Below are 25,233 nucleotides of genomic sequence, written 5' to 3'. Positions count from 1 at the left end.
TAAAAGCATTTTTAATAATTTCACTTCAATGAAGTATTTCACTTTTTGTTGAATTTTTAACATTTTTGTTGTAACAAATGGGTTTGATCTAGAAACGTTAATTTCTTTTTTCTCCCTTTGAACTTCAAACACTTCATGGTTTGACGAGAAGCTATTTTTTTATTTATGCATTTATTTTTTGTCATCGCATTATTTTGTCAATCCTTTTTGAAAACAGTCTGATCAAAAGAGAAAGGGACGTATTGAATATGTGGGTTTTCCCACTGCTGGAAAGTCAAATAGGCAAGTTACGGTATGAGCTCGATTAAACGTTTCTTTTGAAATATTGTCAATGCAAAAATATGTGAAAATATCATTTATTATTTAAATAGGGTCCATCTTTGACTTCTGAGCCACAAATCCGCGCAAGACAAAAAGGATTTTATTCAGATTTTGTTACAAGTGGAGGTGGACAACCTCTAGATGCAACGGCCCGATCCCAGTATCCTGGTCACCGTTCTGCAATACAATTTGTTCCTGGAATTTCTTCAACTGGTCTTCCTGTTTCGTCAGTTGCTGCAACAACACCAGAAGTGATTGCTCAACCGGCGTCAAAACTTCCAGTTGTAACTCGAGCTCTTCCAAACATTGATGCAATTTCTAAGCCAGTGGTTGAGTCGGCTCTTCCTCTGGCTGAAGAAATTGCTCTTGTTTATCCGCCCGAGGTTCTTGAACCTAAAGTATTTGCAGAATACAATCCAGGACCAGGAAAAATGCCAAGAAAAATTTATGTTGAAAGAGCTAAGCGAAGATATGCAAGCTTGGATATTGAACAGCTTTTAAAACTTGTTGGTATCGATTATTCCGAAGCACCGGATCAAGGTGACTTGAGCAGTTTCCTGAATTTGGAGCTTTTTGACAACACAGATATGGACGTTCGCAAACCAATTGATTGGATCAATCTAGGAATGAAAATTGACTTGAAAAAGAAGAAAAGTAAAAGGGAGAGGATGAGAGAAAAGAAAAGAGAGGAAAGACGACGAAGGAGAAGAGCACATCACCATGTCAATGAAGACGATGAGGAAGAAGCTATCGATGATGAAGATTTGAGCGAAGACGAAGAAAACGAGTTCATTTCACGGATTATGGCTGAGGGAGATGAAGAAGAGGAAGAAGGAGAGAATGAAGAAGAAGACGAATTCGACGAAGAGGAGTTTGATGAAGAAGCGTTTGCCGGTGGGGCAGACGAGGAATTTGAGTTTGACGAGGAAGGACGGCCAATTTTGAGAGGGTCAGGAAGCGGAATGGGTGGAGGAATGGGGATGGAGAGAGAAGACGGAGAGGTTGACGCAGAAGCGGGAAAAGCAGCAGTGAAACTTATTGAGCTGAATGATGAGCCAGAGATGAAGTTCTCTACTTATGTTGAAGCACCTGTGCCAATTCCTGGGCGAGCTGCGAGGTTTCACAAAGACGGGACAGCCAAATGGGAGCCATGCGAAGTGATTGGACTTGTGCGGATGAAGGAGAAAGAGCGGGAGCAGCTGGAAAGAGAGGCGAAAGCACGAGGAATCGAAGTCAGCCAGGATGGCTCGCTTGTTCTATCACAGGCACCTGAGAAGCCACCACCTGATCCGTATGAGCTGATGGACAAGATCAAGCGGATGCGGGCGGAGATGTACGAGCAGCAACAGCAGCAGCAGAACAAACAGAAGCAGCGCCGCAAGAAGTTCTCAAAGGAGCCATCGTATACACATGAGTACTTCCAAGTGCGATGGGGAGACAACCAGCGGAGTGTGCTGCCCCGCATCCACGTGATGTTCCTATCTGAAGACCCCGAGCGCTTTGCAATGCGAGTGCTGCAGGCACACCAGCGCAGGAGGGAGGCAGCGCTGCAGCTGAAATACTCGCTCTGTTTGGACTCGATGCCGACAGAAGATATCGAACTTCCGTCGCAAAAGAGCCTGGAGAACATTATGGACATGGCAACACTATCGAACTTTACACAGCTGCACAAGAAGCAGACGCTTGGCGGAGAAGGCATTTCACTGGGAGGGCTGGCTGATGCAAGTGCTGCGGGTGTTGAAGGCGCTGCCGGAGGAGCGGCATTCGGTGCAGGAGCTGACGGCGCATTCGGTGGAGGTGGGCTGCTGGAGAGAGACAGAGACAACAACGAGGATGATGACGATGACGATGAAGAGCATTTCGAGCCGCCTCTTCTCAGACGGCAGAAGCTCGCTCACATGGACACCACACCGTTCCTCAGAGAGGTAACACAGAACCACTGCAAATCAATGAACCGCCTTGTTTTCGATCAGATGAGGAGAGATGATGCACATGCTTATATGTTTGAAGGCATTGAGCTGCCTCCACTCGCTGAGACTCTGCCTCCACCTGATCAAGGCACTGTGCCATGCCCTGCACACAACATGCAGGATGCCAAGAACGAACTTATCAAACAGTCATTCCTCACAAAGCCGCAGGTGATTGTTGCATTGTACCACATCCGTGCGGAGTGCAACAAGATTGTAGATATGCGGCTGTTCTGCACTTCTGTTTTGAGCGGGAAGACAATCAGACTCGAAGATCTGTCTGGCATGCAGACACAAACATGCTCTGCAATGGTGTCGTTTCTGACTGACCGCTGGATGGAATCGCTGAAACAGGGTGTCTCCAGCGCATTGCAGACAGTGGGCAAAGGATGGTTCAACCTGAACGAGGACAACCAGGATGTGTATGAAGTGAGCAAGCTGAAGAAGTTCTTCAACACTGTAACATTTATGATGCAAGACGCACTGCGTTCGATGATGCAGGCGAGTGTGGAAGAATACGCAGCCTTTTTCGAAGCACTGACACCTGCATATGTTGAGGTGAGAGATATGAATGATGTGACAGTCACGTTCTGCCGCAAGCCAATGAAGCGATCAATAGCAAAGATGATACTTGCTGTGAAGAAGCAGCAGATGAAGCAGCAAAGAGGCGATGCGTTTTATCCACAAAACGGAAACGATGCTGGAATCGACGAGCAGATGGAAGAGCAGCGCTGGAACGAGGCAGACGAAGGCATGACTGAGATGAACGAAGGTGAATGGAACGAAAACCGTTCATCTGTAGCAGTCAGCCCGTCTTCATCTCCATATTCGTCTGTGCCAGAGGAGCAACCGAGAGAGCCTGTAACAGCTGAGATGCTGTTGAGGGACATGATTGCACCTCCTCCACTTCCCACTCCTCTTCTCTCAGTCGACATCGAATGGACACCGAAGGACTCCATTCACACACACATCCCATTCAACAAGTTCCTCGATGTTCCTCTTGCTTTGTTTGACACAGCACTCGAGTCGTGCCAGGAATTCCTCCATTTGGAGACACAGCTGATGCCCAAACTGTTTAAAGTAAAGAAAGATTCGTCTGTCCAAAAGACTGTTTCTGCTGTGCTTTCGGCAGTCAACGCTGCATCCGGCGCATCTGGTGGAGACGGAAGAGATGCAGTGGATGAATTGGAGGACAAATCAAAGGCAGAAAACAATGAAAGTGCTGGGCAAAGCAACAACGCTGAGAAGAGCGCAAAGGAGAGGAGAAAGCAGCTACCAACAAACATCTATCTGGTTGTGCTTGATCCAGAAGACGAATATGCGAAGGCTCGAGTGGAGAGACTGAGAAACGCACTGAGGAGATCAATTGAGCCTTTGCAAGATTATGTGAACACATTTGTACCATTGCATGACATTCTGATGATTGAGCCAAGAGCATTTGCACAGGAAATGAGCGGTGATGGAAGATCTCCATATGAAATAGCCCAGCTCATTCGAGAATATCAGGAAAAAGCAAAAGAAGTCGACACACTTATTCCGAATGAGATGAACTTGGGGCTATTCCTTGTGTCCTGTGTGAAAATCAAGCAGATGTTGACGAAGAAATACCAAGAGATTTCCAAGTCTCTTATCCAGGCGCTGGGACACAGAGTGATGCAGCAGGCGTCTCAGCTGTCTGAAAAGTACCAAGCCATTCAGCAGAAGATGAACGAAAGGCCTCGCAATCCTGAAGAACTTGTGCAGAAAAGAGAGTTTCTGGCGACGATTCCGAAGGAGTTGAATGCGCTTCAGCCAGAGCTAGATGCGATGAAGGAGACATACGACACACTTGAGCAGTTTGAACACACGTTCACTGACGAGGAGTTCAAGAAGCACTGGGCAGGATATGGCTGGGCGAAGCAGATTATGAGCGAGAGTGTGGATGCAGACGCCAATCTGGAGAGATACCAGAAGATCTTCGAGGAGCAGCTGAGCACATCACAAGAGAAGTTTGCAAGGCAGCTGCAGGATGTGACAATTATGGTGTCCAGACTGACACGCCATTCAGACTTTGGGAAGGTGAACGAGGTATTCAATGAAGTTACGAAGATCAATTTGCAGCTTGAAGATATGAAGAAGCGTCAAAAGGAGTTTAACATGAACGAAGGACTTTTGGGAAGAGAGATCACAGAGTATCAGGAATTATCATCCACTTCAAAGAAGTTTGAAGGCTTTTATTTGCTTTGGACAACAGCCAACTCGTGGTCTCATTGGAAGGTCGACTGGAAGGAGTCCGAGTTTACTGAATTGGATGCAGTGCAAATGGACAGCCAGCTTACAAAGGCGATCTCTTCCATGCAGCGTTGCACAAAGATCTTCAGAGAAGTACCTGAACCACTTGGCGTGGCACATTTGGTGAAAGAGCAGATGGACGAACTGGCACCGCATATGCCACTGGTGCTGGCATTGAGGAATCCTGGCATGAAAGACAGACATTGGAAGCAGATACAGAATGAGACAGGAATGGACATCAGGCCAAAGAAAGGAACAACTCTGAATGACATGTTGAATCTGGATCTTCAGGGCAAAGAGGACGTGGTACTGAAGATTGCAGATGTTGCAGCTAAAGAGTATGGTCTGGAAGAGGCACTGATGGAGATGAAGAAAGAATGGGAGACAATTATCTTTGAGATCAAAGAATACAAAGCCACAAAGACATACGTTATGTATGGCGCTGCTGAGATTCAAGAGAGGTTGGATATGCATCTTCTGAGAACACAAGCCATGTCTTTCTCACCATTCAAAGAACCACATAAAGATGCAATTGAGAAGTGGCTGAATCTTCTGCAACGTGTTTCACTTATCATTGAAGAGTGGTTGAAATGTCAGAAGAGATGGATATACTTAGAGCCCATCTTTTCATCAGAAGATATCCAGCGTCAACTTCCTGTTGAATACAAAAGATTCCAGGGTGTTGACAGAACATGGAGAAGACTGATGAATCAGGCACATTCAAAACCAGGCGTGTTGGAGTTTTGCGCACCTGAGAATCTTCTATCATCATTCCAGGAGATGTTTGCAGTGCTGGAATCTGTTGCAAATGGATTGGAATCATATTTGGAGACAAAAAGAAAAGCATTCCCTCGATTTTATTTCTTGTCTTCAGATGAGTTGCTTGATATTCTGTCTCAGACAAAAGATCCCACTCGTGTGCAACCTTATCTGGGTACATGCTTTGAAGCCATTAAATCTGTCACATTCCAGCCAGATATGGAGATCACAGCAATGATTTCAAAGGAGAAAGAAAGAGTGGAGTTCGTTGAGGGTATTTATCCAGAAGGAAATGTGGAGCAGTGGCTGAAGGAACTCGAAGGATGCATGTTCACAGCCGTGAGAGATCAGATTGTGCAGTCACTGGCAGATTACAATGTGCGTCCAAGAAAAGATTGGGTTGGAAGATGGCCAGGACAGGTCGTTTTGTGCGTTGGGCAGATTTACTGGACGCAGGAAGTGGAGAGGTCCATTGAACAGGGAGGATACGAAGAAGTTGACAAACTATTGACAAAATTGAAGGGACAATTAAACGATTTGACTGATCTTGTGAGAGGAAATCTTACAGATCTTCAGAGACTCACACTTGGAGCACTTATCACAATTGATGTGCATGCACGTGATGTGACAACCAGATTGGTAGAGAACAAAGTTGAAGCTGTCACAGACTTCGATTGGATTTCACAATTCAGATATTATTGGGAAGAAGATGATGTGCATGTGAAGATGATGCAGACAGATATTATGTACCAATACGAATATCTCGGAAACACAACTCGTTTGGTGATTACTCCACTAACAGATAAGCTTTACATGACTCTGATGGGTGCTATCAACCTTCATTTGGGAGGAGCTCCAGCTGGGCCAGCCGGAACAGGAAAGACAGAAACAACAAAAGATCTGGCGAAGGCTGTTGCCGTGAAGTGTGTCGTGTTCAACTGCTCTGAATCTCTGAAAGTGACAGCTATGAGCAAGTTCTTTAAGGGTCTGGCGATGACTGGTGCATGGTCTTGCTTTGATGAGTTCAACAGAATTGATATTGAAGTGCTGTCTGTGATTGCTCAACAGATTGCAACCATCCAGAATGCTGTCATGGATGGCTTAGAGCATTTTCATTTCGAAGATGATGATATTCCTCTTGTTCCTACCCTTTCTATCTTCATCACTATGAACCCTGGTTATGCAGGAAGAACAGAGCTTCCTGATAACTTGAAAGCGCTGTTCCGTCCAGTGGCTGTGATGATCCCAGATTATGCTCTAATCGCTGAAATTCGTCTGTTCTCATTTGGGTTCAAAGAAGGATTTGCACTTTCAAAGAAAATGGTTGCCACATTCAAGCTTTCTTCAGAACAGCTTTCTTCACAGGATCATTATGATTTTGGTATGAGAGCTGTCAACACTGTTATTTCTGCTGCTGGTAATTTGAAACACGAATTCCCAGATGTTTCTGAAGAGCTGCTTTTGCTTCGTGCTTTGAGAGACACAAACATTCCCAAATTCCTTGCAGACGATATTCCACTTTTCAAAGGTATTGTTTCTGATCTGTTCCCAGGTGTGGAGCCAATGGTTGTTGATTATGGTGATTTGAGCACAGCAATCAAAGAGACAACAGTGCAAAAGGGATTACAGACATTAGATACATTCATCACAAAATGTCTGCAACTTTACGAAACAACTGTGCTTCGACATGGTTTGATGCTTGTCGGTCCAACTGGTGGAGGGAAATCCAGTTGCCTGAGTGTTCTGAGCACAGCAATGACAACATTAAAGAAGAGAGGAGTTGAAGGATACGAAACTGTCATAATGCACAAGCTGAATCCAAAGTCAATTCCATATGGTGATCTGTATGGAACATACGATGCAGCAACAAATGACTGGAAAAATGGTGTGCTTACACTTATCATGAGAGAATGCGTGAGAGACGAGTCTTCAGACAAACACTGGATCATCTGCGATGGACCAGTCGATGCTGTCTGGATTGAAGATATGAACACGGTGCTTGATGATTCTAAGAAGCTGTGCCTTGCATCAGGAGAAGTTATTCCATTGACTCCTGCAATGAACATGATCTTTGAGGTCGAAGATTTGCGTGTTGCTTCACCTGCCACAGTTTCGCGTTGCGGTATGGTTTATTTGGAGCCTTCTTCTACAGTTCCTCATTCTGCTCGCGTTTATCATTGGCTTCAAACACAGAAAGAAATGTTCGCACCACACATCGAAACACTTCAAACGCTCTTTGATTCGTTTTTGTCTGATTCTCTTGAATTCTTACGTCATCATTGCTCTGAAGCTGTTCCTACAGTGGATTCAAATATATGTGATTCTCTCTTTAACATGCTCGAAGCGTTGTTTGTTCCATATCTGCCAGAAGAAGTGAAGGGAGAGACTATGCCAACTCAACAGAAGCTGGATGATATGGGAGAGTGTCTGCTTTACTTGTTTGTATTTGCGCTGGTGTGGTCCGTTGGTGCTACGACAAACGTTGAAGGAAGAAAGAAATTCAATGGATTCGTGATGAATATTCTGAAGCAGAAGTTCGGAAAGTTTGTTGATGCTTCACTCGAACAACCAGACGAAGATCAACCAATCAAAGGTTCATTTGAACCAAATCCAAAGATTCCTGCAATTTACACATTGTACGACTTTGTATACAACCAAAAGGAGAAAGTGTGGATGCCCTGGATGGATACGATTGATGAGTATGTTATTAAGCCAAAGACTCAGTTCACTGAAATGATTGTCCCAACAGTTGATTCGGTGCGTAACACACACATCATCGATTTACTTGTTAGAAAATCAAAGCATGTTCTTGCGATCGGTTCAACAGGAACAGCAAAGACTGTTACACTTGAACAGTATCTTTTCAAACAAGCTCCAAGCGAATACATTCCTATTCCAATGACATTTTCTGCACAAACATCAGCGACTGCTACTCAGCGCCAACTCGATGACAAATTCGAAAGACGTCGTAGCGGAATTGTAGGAGCTCCACCCGGCTCAAAGTTTGTGATCTTTGTGGATGATCTGAACATGCCTAAGCTTGAAATCTACGGAGCACAACCACCAATTGAACTTTTGAGGCAGTTTGTTGATCATGGCGGGTGGTATGTTAAGAAGGACTCCACTTCTATTCCATTCTTCAAGATTGAAGATGTGCAGCTTGTGGGAGCTATGGGACCACCAGGAGGAGGTCGTAATCCTGTGACTAACAGGTTCCTTCGTCACTTTAACCACATCTACTTCACAGATCTTGAAGAAAGCAGTGAAAAGATGATCTTCTCAACAATTCTGGGTTCATTCTTCAATCAGTTCCCAGATGTAATTCGTGGGCTGACAGATCCAATTGTCAATGCCACTGTCGAAGTTTATCACACAATTATGAGAGAACTTTTGCCAACTCCACAAAAATCTCACTACACCTTCAACCTTCGTGATCTGAGCAAAGTGTTCCAAGGAATTCTTTCAGGCGACGTGAAATCTCTTTCTGATTCTGCACAAGTCATCCGTATGTGGCTTCACGAGACAACTCGAGTGTTTGCTGATCGTTTGGTCACTTCCACGAAAGACACGAAAGACAGAGAATGGTTCCAGCAACTTCTGCGAGGTCAACTCAAGAAGCACTTCAGTGTTACATGGGAAGGTGTTGGCGCCAGCGAGAACATGATGTTCGGAGATATTCTGTCATCATCAAGCAGCGACACTAAGCCATACGTACAAATTACAGATATTGAGAAGCTTAAGAAAGTACTCGACGATGCATTGGAAGATTACAGAGACGCTCAAAAGGGAGGCTCACTTGAACTTGTGCTTTTCCAAAATGCAATTATGCATTTACTGAGAATCGCAAGAATTATCAGACAACCATACGGAAATGCTTTGCTTCTTGGTGTTGGAGGATCAGGAAGACAATCTCTTACTCGTTTAGCTGCTCATATCGCAGACTTCAACCTTCGCTGCATTGAAATTAAGAAGGGCTTCAACAGATTTGAGTGGCATAAAAGCTTAAAGGAGATTATGAAAGGAGCAGGACTTGAAGCCGAGCCAACAGTATTTCTATTCTCAGACACACAGCTTGTTCAAGAATCATTTTTGGAGGATATCAACAACATGCTTAATTCAGGTGATGTGCCTAATGTGTGGGATCCACAAGAAATGGAGACGATATATTCAACAATGAGACCCATTGCCCAATCACTTGGAATTATTCCTACAAAAATTAATCTCTTCTCTCATTTCGTGAAGAGAATCAGAGGAAACATCCACATTGTGCTTTGCATGTCACCATTTGGCGATGCATTCAGAAACAGACTGAGAATGTATCCTGCTCTTGTCACCTGCTGCACCATCGATTGGTTCGATCCATGGCCAGATGAGGCTTTGAGAGCTGTCGCAAGAGTGAAATTGGATGATGTGGACTTTGAGCAGAAAGAATTTGATGAAGGAGAAAAAGACGAAGAAGGAGAGATTAAGAATTCAATTCATCACCAAGCAGAGGATTTGACAGATAAAGTGATCGAGATGTGTGTGATGATTCATCAGTCAGTCGAAAAGGCAAATACAAGATTTTTGAAGGAGCTGAAGAGAACAAATCATGTGACGCCACTGAGCTATTTAGAATTGATCACAACTTTAAGAACTTTGCTGAAAAAGAAGCGAGAAGAACTTAAAGTTATGAAGAACAGATTGTCACAGGGTGTGGAAAAGATCACCAGAGCCACAGAAGAAGTTGTGAGGAATGATGCTCGCCTGAAGGAAGTGCAACCTCAGCTGGAGAAAATGACAATTGAAGTGGACGAAATGATGAAGCAGATCCAGAACGATCAGAAGGATGCCAGCGAACAGAGGACAGTCGTGAAGAAAGAAGAGCAAGAAGTGTCAGCTCAGGCAGAACAGTGCCAGAAGATGAAAGACGAAGCCACTGCACTTCTCGAGAAAGCACTGCCAATTCTGAGAAATGCAGAGAAGTCACTCGAGAAGCTGGATCCTCGTGATATTGCAGAAGTCGGAGGATACAAGGCACCAGGAAAAGGTGTGCAACTTGTGTTGGCTGCATTGTGTATTGTGATGGGAAAACCACCTGAAAAAGTGCCTGATCCTGACCATCCAAATCAAAAGAAAGATGATTACATGGGACCTGCTCGTGGTCTTGTGTCTCATCCTCGTGAACTTATGGATTCTATGCTTAACTTCGACAAGGAGCATTTAGATCCTAAGATGATCCAGAAGATTGAGCCTTACATTCAGAACGAAGAGTTTATTCCAGAAAAGGTGGCAAAGGGTAGTAAAGCTTGCATGTCTATCTGTATCTGGATTCGTGCTTTGTACAGCTTCTATTTCACATTCCTTGATGTCAAGCCAAAACAAGAACTTGTCGCAAAAGCTGAAACTGAACTTGCTGCTGTGTTGAAGACACTGAAAGAAAAGCAAGATTCACTCTCAAAACTCGAAGAGAACATCAGATTGCTTGAAGCCAAGTTCCAAGCAGCTGTTGACAAGAAAGAATCCCTCCAGAACCAAGTGCAGAACTGCGTCACACAAAGAGATCGTGCGTTCAGATTGACTCAAGGTTTGGGTGGCGAATGCACAAGATGGACAAAGGAGATGAAGGATATCGAACTTTTGGAGCACAATGTGGTGGGTGATGTTCTGATATCCTCTGGTACCATTTGCTACCTTGGACCATTCACTTCGCAGTTCAGATCTGACATTATCGCGCAGTGGAAAGAAGCTCTGACAAAGATGAACTTCCCATTCAGTGCAAACGCTTCTATCCAAACAACGTTCTCCGATCATGTGCGTGTTAGACAATGGGGACTTGACGGTCTGCCATCTGATAATCTGTCAGTTGAGAATGGTCTGATTATGATCAACGCACGAAGATGGCCTTTGATGATTGATCCACAAGGACAAGCAAATAAGTGGATCAGAAGAATGGAGAAAGGAAAGCTGGACATTGTGAAACAGACAGAAGATAACTTCATGAGAACTCTTGAAACAGCTATTCGATTTGGAAGACCTGTTCTTATTGAAAGCGTTGGTGAAGAACTCGATCCTGCACTTGAGCCTGTACTTACCAGATCTACTTTTATGCACAAGGGATCTGAGGTGATGAAACTTGGCGATACACTTCTGCCTTACAACAACAACTTCAAATTGTACATGACAACAAAACTGCCTAATCCCAAATACGCTCCAGAAACAAGTGTTAAAGTAACACTTCTCAACTTCACTGTGACACAGAGTGGATTGGAAGATCAGCTTCTTGCAACTGTTGTTGTACAAGAGAGACCAGATTTGGAAGAATCGAAGAACAGTCTGATGTCAAGCAACGCAAAGATGAGAGCTAAGTTGAAGGAATTGGAGGATCAGATCTTGAAACTATTGTCCGAAACAGCAAATCCATTGGAAGATGAGACACTTATTAATACCCTTTCAGAATCAAAGAAGATGAGTACAGACATTGAAGTCAAGGTTAAAGAAGCAGAAGAAACTGAACAGCAGATTGATGAAACAAGAAACACATACAGACCAATGGCTGTTAGAGGATCTCTTCTGTTCTTCTGTGTTGCTGATCTGTCTTCAATCGATCCTATGTATCAGAATTCGCTGCAGTGGTTTATGGATCTTTACAGGCAATCAATTGAGGAGACAGAGCAATCGCAGGACTTTGCCACTCGTTTGAACAATCTGATGGACAACTTCACTTATCTTCTGTATCAGAATGTCTGCCGTTCGCTGTTTGCAAGGCACAAGCTGATGTTCTCCTTCTTGATGATCATGAGAATCTTGACATATGAGGGCAAAATCGACCAGCAAGAATATCGTTTCCTTATCGGTCGTTCCACTGTTGCCAATCCTCAACCAAATCCAGCAGAAGATTGGCTCACGTCACGTTCATGGATCGACATACAGGCACTGGCAGAGCTTCCTGCATTTACTGACTTAGACAAAGACTTTGCTGCAGATCCAGATTCGTGGCGAGTGATCTTCGACTCTTCACAGGCGCATCGCGAGCCGCTCCCAGGCAGATGGAACGATCTGAACCAGTTCCAAAAACTGCTTGTGCTGAAATGTTTGCGTTCTGATAAGATCACTGAAGGCGTGCAAGACTTTGTACAGGAGAACTTTGGAAAGAAATATGTGCAACCTCCAAACTTCAACTTGGCTAAGTCATATCGCGACTCCAATTCAATGAGACCTCTTATTTTCATCATCTCACCTGGTACAAACCCTGCAAAGGATCTCGATCAATTTGCAGTTGAAATGAGGATGACAAAGAAACTCCACTCTCTTTCTTTGGGGCAAGGACAAGGTGTAAAAGCTGAGCAATACATTAATGAAGCAACTGAAAACGGTTTCTGGGTTCTTCTTCAAAACTGCGATTTGTATGCTTCGTGGATGCCTGAGCTCGAACGTATTGTGGAGAACTGGAAACCTGAATCTGTTCATCGAGACTTCCGTCTGTGGCTCACTTCTCAGCCATCAGAGAAATTCCCGGTGTCGATCTTGCAGTCAGGTATCAAAATGACAAATGAACCACCAAAGGGACTTCAGGCAAATCTTCTGAGAACATACGAGTCATTTGATCCTTCAGTTATATCACCTGTGGGAGATCAACACGATCCAAGCGTTTTGAGAATGCTTCTATTCTCTCTTTCCTTCTTCCATGCAGTCATTCAAGAGAGAAGAAAGTTTGGTGCATTGGGATGGAATATCAGATATGAATTCACTGTGGATGATCTGAACGTGTGCATTAAACAGCTGCGCCTGTTCTTAGAGACATCTATCGAAGTACCATATCGCGTGCTTTCATTCCTGTTTGGAGAAATCAACTATGGTGGTCGTGTCACTGATTTCTTGGACAGAAGGCTGCTTTCAACATTGCTCGAGAGATTCATTTGCCCAGATGTGCTACAAGAAGGATACACTTTCTCACCTTCAGGAAAGTACACATCTGTCGACTGCGAAGATTTGAAGGGCTACATTCAAGTGATTCAGAGCTATGATCTGAATGCATATCCCGAAGTCTTTGGGTTGCATGAGAATGCAGATATCACCTGTGCCATGAAGGATACAAATGATTTATTTGATAATCTGCTTTCTCTTCAGCCAAGCACAGCAAGCGGATCTTCTGGACAGACAAGAGAAGAAATCATTCAGGAGAAAGTGGAGTTTATTGGAGAGAAAGTCCCACACATGTTCAATTTAGAAGAGGCACAAAAGAAATATCCAACGTTGTACGAAGAGTCAATGAACACTGTGCTCGTGCAAGAAATCATTCGATACAACAGACTTCTGAAAGTTATCCACACTTCGCTGGATGATATGATAAAGGCACTTGCAGGAAAGGTGGTGATGAGTGCAGAGCTTGAAGCCATGTCTAATTCATTATTTATCAATCAAATACCCAAACTGTGGGAAAAGCCTGCCTATCCTTCATTGAAGCCTTTGTCTGTGTGGGTGGAAGATCTTGCACAGAGATGCGCGTTCCTGGCGAAGTGGATAGAAAACGGACCTCCAGCAGTGTATTGGATTTCTGGATTATTCTTCCCTCAAGCTTTTCTTACCGGAAACCTTCAGAACTTTGCACGGAAATACAAAATTCCAATTGATAAGATATCATTTGAAGCAATCATAAGAGATGATTACAAGAATCCTGAGGAAGTTACAGAAAGGCCAGCAGATGGATGTCTTGTGTATGGACTGTTCTTGGAAGGAGCTAGATGGGATCACGAAGCACATGTTCTGACTGAATCCCGTCCGAAAGAGCTGTACACAACATTCCCTATCATCCATCTGAATCCAGTGGAGAACAGAGTTCCACCAACAGAAGGGTCATACAACTGCCCCATCTACAAGATATTGACAAGGCAAGGAACACTGTCCACAACTGGGCACTCAACAAACTACGTCATCTCACTTGATATTCCTTCAGACACTGTTGAATCTCACTGGATCAAGCGTTCTGTTGCTCTCTTCTGCGCTCTTGATTACTAACCTCTTATGCTTCACATTGGCTTCTTTTTATTTTATTACACATTGCAACATTTTTTTGTTTTTGTTTAAACTATATTTTAATGTAATCAATTCACATGTTTATTTGTAATTATCCTTTAATCATTACTGCTCAATCTCGACTATTTCTGCTATCTCTACCCAATCTTTTCACTTAATTCTTTGTTCACTTCGAATTCTTAGTGCTTAAATCACAATTTAGAAAACAGGTTATTTCTTTCTCTTGTTATATTGAAAGTTGCAAGAAAAGAGGATCTATCTAATGTTAAAGTGACGTGAACTTGACATGGAATAAAATATGAGAACAATATCATTTCGAAAAATGAGTGAAACAAAAAGTGAAATGTGACGTGGGAAAAAAAATCTGAAAAGCTCAATTCAACTAAGTTGACAAGCAGCTAACCACATGCTCTGAAATGTTCAAATATAATCTCTCTGCATATTTCAGATATGTTGACTTGTATCTCAGATTTGGTGCCTTTTTCAACAACTCAACGATGTCCGTGAGGCAATGCCTCATCTGCTCCCATTCATATCCCGTGTAGAATGCAAGAGTAGCTGACCATGGTCTTTTGTTGTGGATGAGCAGTGACAAAGCAACAGAAGATGCTGCCACCATTGACGGAAGATACGAAGTGGAGATGTGGTAGCTTGATAAAGTCTGCTCGCAGATGTACCGTGCCGACAGCCCCAGGGATTGATCCAATTCTGCTATTATTGAAAATCGTTTGAGGAAAGTAAAAGCTGTTGGGAGGCCAAGCTTGAATCTCAATTTATCAAGCACAAGACGTTCCATTACATAAAGATCAGTCAGTGAAGGAAAGGCTTTTGTTAAACTTTTCAGATGCACTGCGCTGGGGTATTGTGTCTCTTCAAACTTGCATGCTATATACAAGCATGCAATTGCCAATAATGGAAGCTTTTGTTTTGATAGAGAAGAAAGACTCAAAAATCTATCAATCATATTAACTGCAAGATATAAAGAATCTGGATTCAAGTTCAATTTTGCTGCCTTAAATGCGTAATGAATTTGAACTAGAAGATCTATAACAGCTTCTCTATCGTCTGCTGTGAAACCCTTTTGAAGATCAATGTAATTCGTTCTGATGAATATCTTTTTCTATTTAGAAAAAAGTAATTAAAGTGAAATAAACAAAAAATTTTCGTTAGAAACAAACTTCCAATTCAGAATAATACTGAAATACTTCTCCAACGTATCGAAAGCAATCCATTTGTATGTTTCCTTCTTTAAAATCCCAGCTTTCGACTTTTTCATCTGGCGGAATGATAAATTGTGGAATTACGAATGTTGATGTTGGCTGTTTTATTATTTGTGCTTGTAACTTTCCGTAGCTGTCCAAAGTGTCTTTATCTTGCGCGGTTTTAGCAATTAACTGTTCATTAACAGATGAACTTCCTGAGACAGAAGCAAGTCTCATTGTGCTTGTTGAAGGAATAGTCATTCTCTTCAAGTAATGTGTCCAGCATGGATCAAGGAATTTTAAATAAAAAATGACTTAAAACAGAATAAAAAATTCTATAAAACAGCAAACAGATAATTCTTCTTTCAATGGATTAATTGAAGACATAGACGTTAAACGAGCTCTTTCTGTTATCATTAGAATAAGTTATAGGTTTTTGAACTGTTTCTTTCTTTGATAATGCAGTTTGAAATTTTCAAATGAAATGAAAGGACAATATGGGTTCAGATTTTTTTCTGATATGAAAACATTTTACAAATAATTTAATTAAATTTTTGTTGTGATGTGAGAAATGGATGAAATGTGGCTTCAGAAGCAGTTGGACGTGTGTGAGGCGACAAAGTTAGAAGAGATATTAGAAATTCATGAAGATCGTCATTTATCTCAAATGGACGAGAAGGAAACAATCTTTTTCATCATTGTTGAAAACAAACATAGATGCATATAAATAAAATAAAATAAAATAAAATAAAATAAAAGCATTTCATACGTGTTGCAAAGCTCTCTCAGGTCCATCGGAGGTATGTAAATATCTGTTATGATTTCTTTTCCTGAATGAAAATATTCAAACATTTTCATAGAAAGGAACGAAAAAGCAATGAGATTAGAAAACATTCATAAATATCAAATTTCAAGCAAACCCATATCACTTGCAGCTTTTTTTACGGGCTCTGAGCCAAAAACCATCATCATCATAACAATCTCTTCAATTTCTAAAACTCCGTCTTTTTCTCTTGCCTTCTCTTTTGCCTTTTCTCTAATTCCTTCCATCTCTTTCTCTTTCTCTTTCTCTTCGCCTTCAATTTTCCCTGCTCTTGCAAATGCGATCTCCTTTTCTCTTTCTCTCCGGAAAATGAAGCTTGAGCAGAGCAGCGTGAGTAAAAGCAAGCCAGCCCCAAACACATCAGACTGCGTAGACAAAGCAAAGGAACTCACAAGCACTTCCAAGCTGCGCAGGCCTCGTGTCCCTACATTTGACGAGAGACTAGGAGAAAATCAATAAAATGAATGGAAGATAAATAAATAAATAAATAAAAAAGGAATTGAGCGTTCGTTAGAAAACAAAACTTCAACAATTTTTTATGAAATAAATGCGAATATATTTTTCAAAATTAATGAAAAATATAAAATTCACTCATCTTCATCCAAAAATATAAACATGTAAAAAGAGCACTTTCATTTCAAATGAACAATCAAAAATACCTTTGCTTAACTAAGGACTCACCAACGATATCACTCAACCCCCAGTCAATCAGCATAAATTGTCTGGAATCAATTTTTGTCTTTTCAGAAGACAAATCGTCTTTTACAATTCCTTTCTCTTCTTTCTCTTTTGCTTCCTCTGCTTTTTTGTCTTCTATTTTTTGAATGTTTTTCTTTCTTTCTCTTTCCTTTTTTTGAGTGTTGCTCCAAACATGATCATATTTAGACAATACAACACTGCCATAAAGTTGCTTCAAGTTCTTTTTTCCCTTCAAATAACTCCCAATTGCATCACACATTTCAGCCAGATTCTTTTCATAGTCTCCAAAATCATTCGCTTCTAAATCTGCACAATTTGTTTGAAGATTCTCTTGTTCGTCCCCCAAAGTCATTGAATCATTGCTAAAATCAAACAAATTTCTCCTCTTTTTGTGTGTTTCAAATGTGTTTTCTCTTTCAATCTCTTTGTAACATTCATCTTCCTCAGAGACTTGACTTTCACCAAAATAAGAGTTCTTCCTTTTTTTCTCTTTAAATTTTTTCATTGTGTTCTTTTTCTTCATTTTTATTTTCACTTTTTTGAAGTCTTCAACACAATCGCATACACTTTCATTGCACTTGCCTTCTTCAACTTTGTCATTGAACTGACGAAGAGCTTCTGAATGAGATGATAGTTTTCTGCTTAAATGTTCATCATTCATGTCAGTTAAAGGCCTAATTGAAGGTAAATCTTTTTCTCCGATATCTGCTTTGCTTGAGTTCAATTTCTTCTTCTTCTTCTTCTTCTTTCTTTGATTATCCAAATGCTTAATTCCCTTCGTGTGGCGAGTGTGAGTGTCAAGTGATTGCTTCTTCTGCATTGTCTTGAAGAGTTCTTCGTCTAATCCTTCGATTGGATCTTCTGAATAGAGGATGTTATCTGGCTTTATATCACGATGAATCTAAAAGGAAATGTAGAAATATGCAACATTAATAGAAAACATGAAAATAAATAAATAAATATTAAAATACACAAAATCGTCGTTTTAATAAGGAATAGAAAATGAAAATCAATTTGGCTCATATGGAAATAACATGAATTCATCGTTGTAATTCAAGTATATCATGAAAATTCAGTAACCGCATACAATTCCATTTTCATGAGACAAAGCGAGAGCAGACAGCAAGAGAGACATGAATGAGCGAATAGAGTCCAAAGAGAGTGAAGACAACGAATTGAAAAATGTGATGAGCGACGATGCGTGTGCCTGTGTGTGCCGAGTCCGAGGATGAGGCAACTGCTTCTTTTTGTTGTGTGAATCAGAAGAAGAAGAAGAAGATGATGATGATGAAGATTGATTCGATGATGATGACGACGATGAAGCTGTTATCGTTGAAGAAGATGAAGAAGTTTGTGTTGATGGTATTTGCAGTGGTTGAGAAGCTGTTGAAGTGATGTGTGATTCTTTCTTATGCTCTCTTCCAATTCGTCCGTTCCTTCCTTTTTTGTTGGATTCCTTTTGAGACGATGCAAAAGAGCTGTGCTTAGACTTAACAAGCGGTGTGGTTGGCTGAGGATTCTTATAAGAGAAAAAAGTTGATGAAATGAAAGGGAAGAGAAACGAGAAAGTGCAACTGAAAGGATTTGAAGAGGATGAAAAAGAATGTGTGAACGAGGCAACAAGATGAGAAAAGGGAGAAAAATACGGCGAGGCCACTAAAGTCGAAGGGAAAACTGCTGGAAACAAAGAAGATGATGAGGATTTATGATGTTTATTACTGTGTTGATCAAGTTCTTGTTTTGTGGTTTTCCTTTTGACTGAAGAAGATGAAGTGGTGGAAGGTGAGATGGCTGATGAGTCAGAACAGTTGCTATTCAAAGGCGAAGGAGAAATGTTTGATGAAGAAGGAGAATTGGATTGTGTGAAATGATCTGAAATGAGGTTATGATGTGCTTGTGAAATGGAAGAGGAAGATGATGACGATGAAGAGGAAGAGGAGGAAGAAGTAGGAGACGGACAGATGGCAGAAGAATGAAATGGAACAGATGTATTTATCCTACTGTTGTTGTTAGTGGTGTTGTTGTTTTCTGCAGCTGAAATGCCAACAGAAACAGGCTTGTTCAGTTTGGAAGAATCAATGAAGTGAGCTGGCTGTGAAATGCTGATTGAAGAAGTCGCTGATGATGGCGAGGGTAGTTTCCAAGGGCTTTTTGGTGGTAAATGAAGCGTCAAGTTGTGGCGTTTGGAGATGCAATTAGCTCTGTCTTCGGCTTGTTTGCTCTTTTCTTTCTTTTCTTTTGCTTCTTCTTCATCTTCTTCTCCTTCCCTTTCATCCAGATAACTTGCACTGCTTTCGCACTCTTCCCTTCTCTTCTTCTCTCCACGAAGCAGAACACTCAATATGCGAAATTCTCTTCCGATGCGTTTAAAAGAAGAAGTCGAAGGAAGAAACATCTTCAGCGCATACGTCGGTGCAAATGCATTCAGATCATCAGATCTTAACAAGTCAGCAGCCTCCGAAGCGCCTTCAGAACAATCGCATTTGCTGTTTGATTGATTTGCGCTTTCAGATGAATGCAGTCGATGATGCAGCAAACTGGAATGGCTGTCTCTTGCTCTGCTCATTCCTTCTCCGCTCTTTGTACAATTCTTTGTTTTTTGGTTGTACTGCGCAATTTCAATCTTGTGCACGAACGGATTTGGAGAAAGAAGAGGATTTGTGAAATAAGTCTGGTTTTCAAAATCAAGTTGATCTCCATTCGATTGAAGCGGAAGAGAAGAAAAGTTCATAAATGAAATCTTGCACGCAGCTGAGTGCAAGGAAGAAGCATCTCTCTGTCTTTCATTGTTTAAGTCCTCTGCTTCAGTATAAACCGATGAATGAAATGTTTGCTCTTTTTGTTGTGCGCCAACAGCGCTGCATGAATTGTGCATCGAAGATGCATCATTTGCTTCTGCTAATTCACTGCAAGTGGATACACCCTCAGAATTAGAGAGATAATCATCTTCTTCTGATTCTTCAAAAATGTCCAGTTTGCGTCGTTTAACTGTATGTTCATGACCATTCATTTGGTTTTTTCTTTTGTGATCATTTTTTCCTTCTTCACTTTCATCTAGATCATTTGTTCTCGAAATGTGTAAACATTGTAAGAATTTTGGTGATTTTAGCGAATTTTCGTTGTAGACTTTCATTTTATAACTCTGCAATGAAGCGTCGCCATTTCCTACAAAAGAAACGCTGATTTTTGATCCTCGTTTATTCTTTGATGTTTGCAATTCTGATCCGGGTCTATATAACTGTTTCAATTCATTTGCCTCAAACACAACTGAAAAAGTTCCACTACCAATAACTTCTCCAATCAACAACGAATCTGGAGATTTGATTGTCCAAGGTTTTATTGAATCCAATTTGGAGAAATGTTGTTGTATTATATATGATGGATGCTGAATAAGAAATTGCTGATGAGTTTTGATTGCTTGTTCTTTAACTGCTTCTGCCATTTTTCGTTTTTCTATATCTGTTGGTGTAGATGAAAAGTAAAATCGAGGTAAGTTCGAATCTACATGGGTTGCACCAATATGATTAGATTCACGTCTAGCGTATTGGAAAAATGTCGTTCCCATTGATTGCACGGAGTGAAGCATTTGCCCTAAGCTGTTTGCATCCTCCTGAAGTGAAGTTTGACGAATTCCATCTGGAAAAGGCGCAAATGTAATCTTTCTCTGAAATTTTTATTGAAGAATAAAAATGCAAAGCACAATTTTAACAGTTCAATTAATCAAACATTTTTTTGATTGCTCATTTATTCATTTTGTAATTGCTCAACAATCCTTGGTTCTACAGAAAAGAAACAAACAAAAACACGAAAAAAAAATTATTTTCTCAACATTTGTTCTTTGATAATTTATATGAGTTAATATAGGTGTAACAATATCTTCTAAAAATCAATTCAATGTATTTAAAATACACAAGAATTAAAAATGGATCTTGAAGTAATTTATATTTCACGCACAAAATTTGACCGCAACTCAAATGGCAATAACTACAGAAAGTGAAGATGATGATAGAATTGTTGACGTTTCTCAGTGCAAGTTGGGACCTGATTTTCAGGATTCAATGCCGTTGCAATACGATCATGTTTTGCAATTGTTATTGTCTGTAAAAGATGCTCAATTTGGAGCTCAAGATCCTCCAGAGTTTGTGTTAAATTACATTGATATTTATATATGAAATTGTTTTAAATGTTCATGAAAGAATTTTTGTGAAATCTTTTGATCATGTTCAAAAATTTGCTCAATTTAAAAATGCTTCTCTGGCAGAAGAACTTCGAAGGTTGGATATTTTTTACTTATAAATAGTGTTCGGTAACTTTCTGTTTTAAATTTTCCAAATTTTATTGTTAAATAAACGAAGAAAACTAACTGATCAAGGCTTTCACGAATATGAACAAGCTCAACTGGCAAACTTAACACCTGAAACGCCTGAAAAGGCTCGTTCATTGATTCCTTCATTGAAGAGATTCGACGATGATGCATTAATTAGAGTTATTCAATTGATGACTGTCTTTAGAAAAGGTTGATGAAACAAAGAAAATTTTCATTTCATAACTTTTGTAACCAGTTACCGTCGGAACGAATGTTTAAAATTTTATCAATCACTTCAGTTTGACTTATTTTATTAAATATATCCGCGCAATTGCGAAAAACCAGAAATGAATAAGTTTTATTTTTCTCAAAATTGAATTTTTAATATTTCTTTAACTCATTGAGTATTTTGATTGATTTGATAAATTAATGGAGAATTCATCATTCAGATGAAAAATTCCAAGTAATTGAAATTATGTCCTCTTTCGCTTATGTTCTATTGTGATTAATGAAAATGAAATAAGGAGCCTTTTATGAAATTTTCATTAAAAATTATTATCGTTCATTCTTTAAGCAGCTAACTTAAGCCTACTTAACAAATCTTTGACTTTTTTTAAAATTAGTGTGGGTGTGAGTATGAGCGCGTTGTTCAGGTATTTTATCCAATTTTCTTTCATTTCTCCTTTAAATAACGTTCACAAAAACCAATGAATAAACTATAAAGTAAATTTTCGCAATTGAAAATGACAATGCAAAATGATAAAAACGAAAATCATATAATAAAATTGATTATTTTGTCTTTAACATAATTCATCTTTCAGCTTTTATTTAAAAAGGAAATAGAAGATATTATTAAAATATATTTTATTGTTTTCACCCTGATTTAGCCTGCTCCTTTCCAAATCTCGCTGTGTGACCATGTATTATTGTTTCTTGAGCGTATTGTGTTTCCTCGCAATGATGTTTTCCATGATACGATCTCTCATCCGGTTTCATCTTTATTTATTTATTTATTTTTTATGTTTCATAAAAGAGAAAAAAAATCATACCAGTGTGGTTGAATAAAAGCCATACATCTGACTTGATGTTAATGGAAATGATGGAGCATCACCTCTGGTTCTTTCCTTTTCTCTTAAAGTTCTCTCTTTTCAAGAATGAAAAATAGATGAATTTGCATAATCAAAAATTGGATTGGGTTAACAAACCTTGAGTCTGTAATGAACGTTCCATTACATCCTTTGGCGATATGTTGCACGGTTTTTCTGGATATGGAATAACTTTTGCACAAAAACGAAAAAAAAAGATAATGAAAATGTTTTCAATCATTTTAGCAAACATGTATGGGGATTTGGCGTATAATCTTCTGTTGTAGTATGATATTTCATTTCAGTTTTAACCATTTGGTCCCAGATTTTACCCTGATCAACCGCGGTAGTCTTTAAAAATAGATTTATCATTTTCAATGTGAAAAGCCAATAAATATTTTGAGCAAATACATATTCGCATAATAGTTCAAAAGGTTACAAAACATATATAAAGCAAACTCCTTGTTTGAAAAAATAAGCCATGTTTTTCAAAAATACAAAAATCAACAGTTATTATAAACCATAAGAAAAAATCATTGATGAAAGGAAATGAAAACAATATAATTTTATTTGTTTGTTTTTTTCGCTTGCATCCTGGAAACTATTTTGAAAAAATGCTTGTATGTATAATTATTTTTTTTCAATATTTTCGGAATGATTTCCTCATGTGAAACGAACGAAAATGAAAAAAATCAAGAAAATTATGTTGGCAACATTATTGATTTGTTGCTTTTAACCAAAAATGATGGGCTTTCACCAACAGAAATTGTATGCAAACTTCAGGAACAAAATATAATAAATAAGCCAGAGGATGTATTGAATGGTTCGCTTAAAAATAACTAACTTATTTAATTTTTATCACTCTTTTTGTGATTACTATTTAGAGACTTCAAAAATTGATATTAAAACATTATTGAAAAAGAAAAGTTTTATTTCACGGCTTAAGAATGAAGCATTCACTAAAAATGTACCTTCTTGCAGAAACTTTATGAGAATAATAACTTGGATGCTTTTAATATTAATCATATCTATGAATGTCATTTCAAAAGTGAAGAGTCGATTATTTATAATTATTGCACTTATCGGCTTATTGATCATAATTGGTTCTGCAATATTGGTAGTTTACGCTTTGGTTTGAGTTACTGATTAATTTTTGTTTTTAATATTGCAATGAATTTCAAAAAATCAAAAAATCAATCATTTTGAATGAACAACTGTGAAAAAAAAAAAAAAACAGAAACATAAGGCGCAGCAACGAAAGCAGGATCCACTTGATTCCACAAAAGAATCTTCTGATGAAAATGCGAATTCAAAAGGCAACAGCTACGATGCACCCCAAGCTTTACCACAAGAGCTTCAAGAACCTCCTACTCTTGATCAACAACCTCAAAACAGGAATCGTGGATTTTTTAGACAAATAATAAATGCTCTTGACGGAGCGCAAAAAGACAGTATAACATATTTAAAAAAAATATTTTTTCCTGCTTTTTTTGTATTTTCTTTCTCTTTCTCTTTTTCTTCTGTTTGAGAGGGTTTTTTTTTTATTATATCAAAATCAAATTATTTTTCTAATGTTTATTTATTTATTTATTTATTTATTTGCAATCTTACGTGTTTAGACATTGCATGTATTGTAATATTAAGTTATTCGCTTTTCGTTATTTCCGAATGGTGGATGAAGTTATTTATATTTTTTGTAATAATTGGTGGCGTTTCTGTGGAATATTATTCCTTTCTTGAAAGAAATCATTTGGTTTGCATTTTTTTTCATTGAATCGGCAATATCAATTTTATTTCATTTTCATTTTTATTTTCTATGATTCAATTTTTGATTTGCAGCCGTTTCCTCATTTGCCCGATCATCACAATTCATTCATCTTGAAGTTGGTCTATTCAATCATGGCATTTTTCCTATCTGTTATAACTGGATATGAAAGTTATTTCTTTTTCGTTCCTCCGCCCCATCTCAGACAGCAAGTTATACAGCAACAGCAAGATGAGCAGCAGAATCCTCCACTTCCACAAAACGAAACAGAAACAACTGAAAGCGATGATGTGGAGTCCAATCATCATGACGAGCCTCTTCTTTCGCCATCTGCCTTTGCACATGAAAAATCGGATGAATCAGAGGAGACTTCACAATTTTCAACAAACTGTATGAGTGAGCAGCATGAGGAAGATAATGAAGAAGTGGATGATGATACTGGAAATTTTGCTGCGATGAAGCGTATTAATAAATGAACATTAATGGAAATCAAAATGCACAACTTATCATTAATTCAAAGTTAAAAAAACAGTGGAATTTTTTAAATTTACGTCTTATAAATTATAGAAATATCTTTTTATTGCACCTCAGATGTGTTTTGAAGGTTTTTTGTTTCAAAAGTGAGTTTTTTTTTTTTTTTTTTTTTTTTTTTTGATTGTTAGAAATGCCCATACTTAAATATAAGAAAGGATCATATTTGAACAGAATTGCTTTTATTTGGTTTCACACCAAAAAATAAGCAACAAATGAGACTGTTTCATTTTTTTTATTGTTTTCAAATCTTGTGCTTTGCCGTCATTAATGATTTTGCGGATGGTGAACAGTTTCTGGAGTTAAATGTTTTATTTGATTTGCAAGACGACAAAAGTTCAAATATAATCCATATAGGTGTGCTTTTTATTTAGGAAAATTTATTTTGAATAAATTGTATGTTTTTATTGATTTTTCAAAAAAAATTTTCATTCTTAATAGAGAACAATTTGAAAAATTCTCTTCTCACAGATTTTGTTCTGAGCAATT

At 39.2% G+C, this 25,233-nt stretch overlaps 6 protein-coding genes across 6 annotated transcripts; 3 read left to right on the top strand and 3 right to left on the bottom strand.

Annotated features, from left to right (window-relative positions):
* Positions 1-28: 28 nt before the first annotated feature.
* On the top strand, positions 29-14,562 carry MONOS_1198 (dynein haevy chain 8, inner dynein arm 4; the record flags this gene model as incomplete). The annotated part of the gene is made up of 4 exons (XM_067864557.1): positions 29-33; positions 93-138; positions 218-292; positions 372-14,562. 4 exons carry the CDS (start codon positions 29-31, stop codon positions 14,313-14,315), a joined length of 14,070 nt encoding a protein of 4,689 aa, XP_067725799.1. The 3' UTR covers positions 14,316-14,562.
* A 9-nt stretch (positions 14,563-14,571) lies between these two features.
* Positions 14,572-15,952, bottom strand: MONOS_17730 (putative G2/mitotic-specific cyclin-B; the record flags this gene model as incomplete). The annotated part of the gene is made up of 3 exons (XM_067870679.1): positions 14,572-15,453; positions 15,512-15,799; positions 15,887-15,952. The coding sequence occupies 3 exons, from the start codon at positions 15,950-15,952 to the stop codon at positions 14,716-14,718; spliced, it is 1,092 nt and encodes a 363-aa protein (XP_067725798.1). The 3' UTR covers positions 14,572-14,715.
* A 27-nt stretch (positions 15,953-15,979) lies between these two features.
* Positions 15,980-20,801, bottom strand: MONOS_1199 (uncharacterized protein; the record flags this gene model as incomplete). The annotated part of the gene is made up of 6 exons (XM_067864568.1): positions 15,980-16,222; positions 16,305-16,365; positions 16,456-16,799; positions 17,018-17,958; positions 18,145-20,721; positions 20,784-20,801. 6 exons carry the CDS (start codon positions 20,799-20,801, stop codon positions 16,078-16,080), a joined length of 4,086 nt encoding a protein of 1,361 aa, XP_067725797.1. The 3' UTR covers positions 15,980-16,077.
* Positions 20,802-21,021: 220 nt separating this feature from the next.
* Positions 21,022-21,711, top strand: MONOS_1200 (putative DNA-directed RNA polymerase II subunit RPB4). Its single transcript, XM_067864579.1, has 3 exons — positions 21,022-21,195; positions 21,254-21,331; positions 21,413-21,711. The coding sequence occupies exons 1-3, from the start codon at positions 21,032-21,034 to the stop codon at positions 21,576-21,578; spliced, it is 408 nt and encodes a 135-aa protein (XP_067725796.1). The 5' UTR covers positions 21,022-21,031; the 3' UTR covers positions 21,579-21,711.
* A 364-nt stretch (positions 21,712-22,075) lies between these two features.
* Positions 22,076-22,948, bottom strand: MONOS_1201 (uncharacterized protein). The gene is made up of 5 exons (XM_067864591.1): positions 22,908-22,948; positions 22,700-22,799; positions 22,569-22,640; positions 22,413-22,507; positions 22,076-22,359 (listed from the first exon to the last, which is right to left on the bottom strand). Exons 1-5 carry the CDS (start codon positions 22,929-22,931, stop codon positions 22,237-22,239), a joined length of 414 nt encoding a protein of 137 aa, XP_067725795.1. The 5' UTR covers positions 22,932-22,948; the 3' UTR covers positions 22,076-22,236.
* A 488-nt stretch (positions 22,949-23,436) lies between these two features.
* MONOS_1202 (uncharacterized protein) lies at positions 23,437-24,825 on the top strand (the record flags this gene model as incomplete). Its single annotated transcript, XM_067864602.1, has 4 exons — positions 23,437-23,580; positions 23,686-23,899; positions 24,068-24,201; positions 24,288-24,825. The coding sequence occupies 4 exons, from the start codon at positions 23,437-23,439 to the stop codon at positions 24,687-24,689; spliced, it is 894 nt and encodes a 297-aa protein (XP_067725794.1). The 3' UTR covers positions 24,690-24,825.
* Between the last annotated feature and the right edge of the window lie 408 nt (positions 24,826-25,233).

Source organism: Monocercomonoides exilis (assembly GCF_001643675.1).
Source record: "Monocercomonoides exilis strain PA203 chromosome Unknown scaffold28-1221067, whole genome shotgun sequence".
NCBI lineage: Eukaryota > Preaxostyla > Oxymonadida > Polymastigidae > Monocercomonoides > Monocercomonoides exilis.
Note: the sequence above shows the minus strand (reverse complement) of the source record. Positions and strands in the feature narration are given on the sequence as shown.

What these genes read in the sequence shown, in the direction of transcription:
- MONOS_1201 (XM_067864591.1), bottom strand. Translation starts at nt 22,931, where the DNA reads ATGGCTTATTTTTTCAAACAAGGA. An exon ending in TACGCCAAATCCCCATACAT is followed by an intron (nt 22,641 to 22,699) that starts GTTTGCTAAAAT and finishes TTTGTGCAAAAG; the next exon opens with TTATTCCATATCCAGAAAAA. An exon ending in ACGTTCATTACAGACTCAAG is followed by an intron (nt 22,508 to 22,568) that starts GTTTGTTAACCC and finishes ATTCTTGAAAAG; the next exon opens with AGAGAACTTTAAGAGAAAAG.
- MONOS_1200 (XM_067864579.1), top strand. Translation starts at nt 21,032, where the DNA reads ATGGCAATAACTACAGAAAGTGAAGATGATGATAGAATTGTTGACGTT. An exon ending in GGAGCTCAAGATCCTCCAGA is followed by an intron (nt 21,196 to 21,253) that starts GTTTGTGTTAAA and finishes TGTTCATGAAAG; the next exon opens with AATTTTTGTGAAATCTTTTG. An exon ending in CTGGCAGAAGAACTTCGAAG is followed by an intron (nt 21,332 to 21,412) that starts GTTGGATATTTT and finishes AAATAAACGAAG; the next exon opens with AAAACTAACTGATCAAGGCT.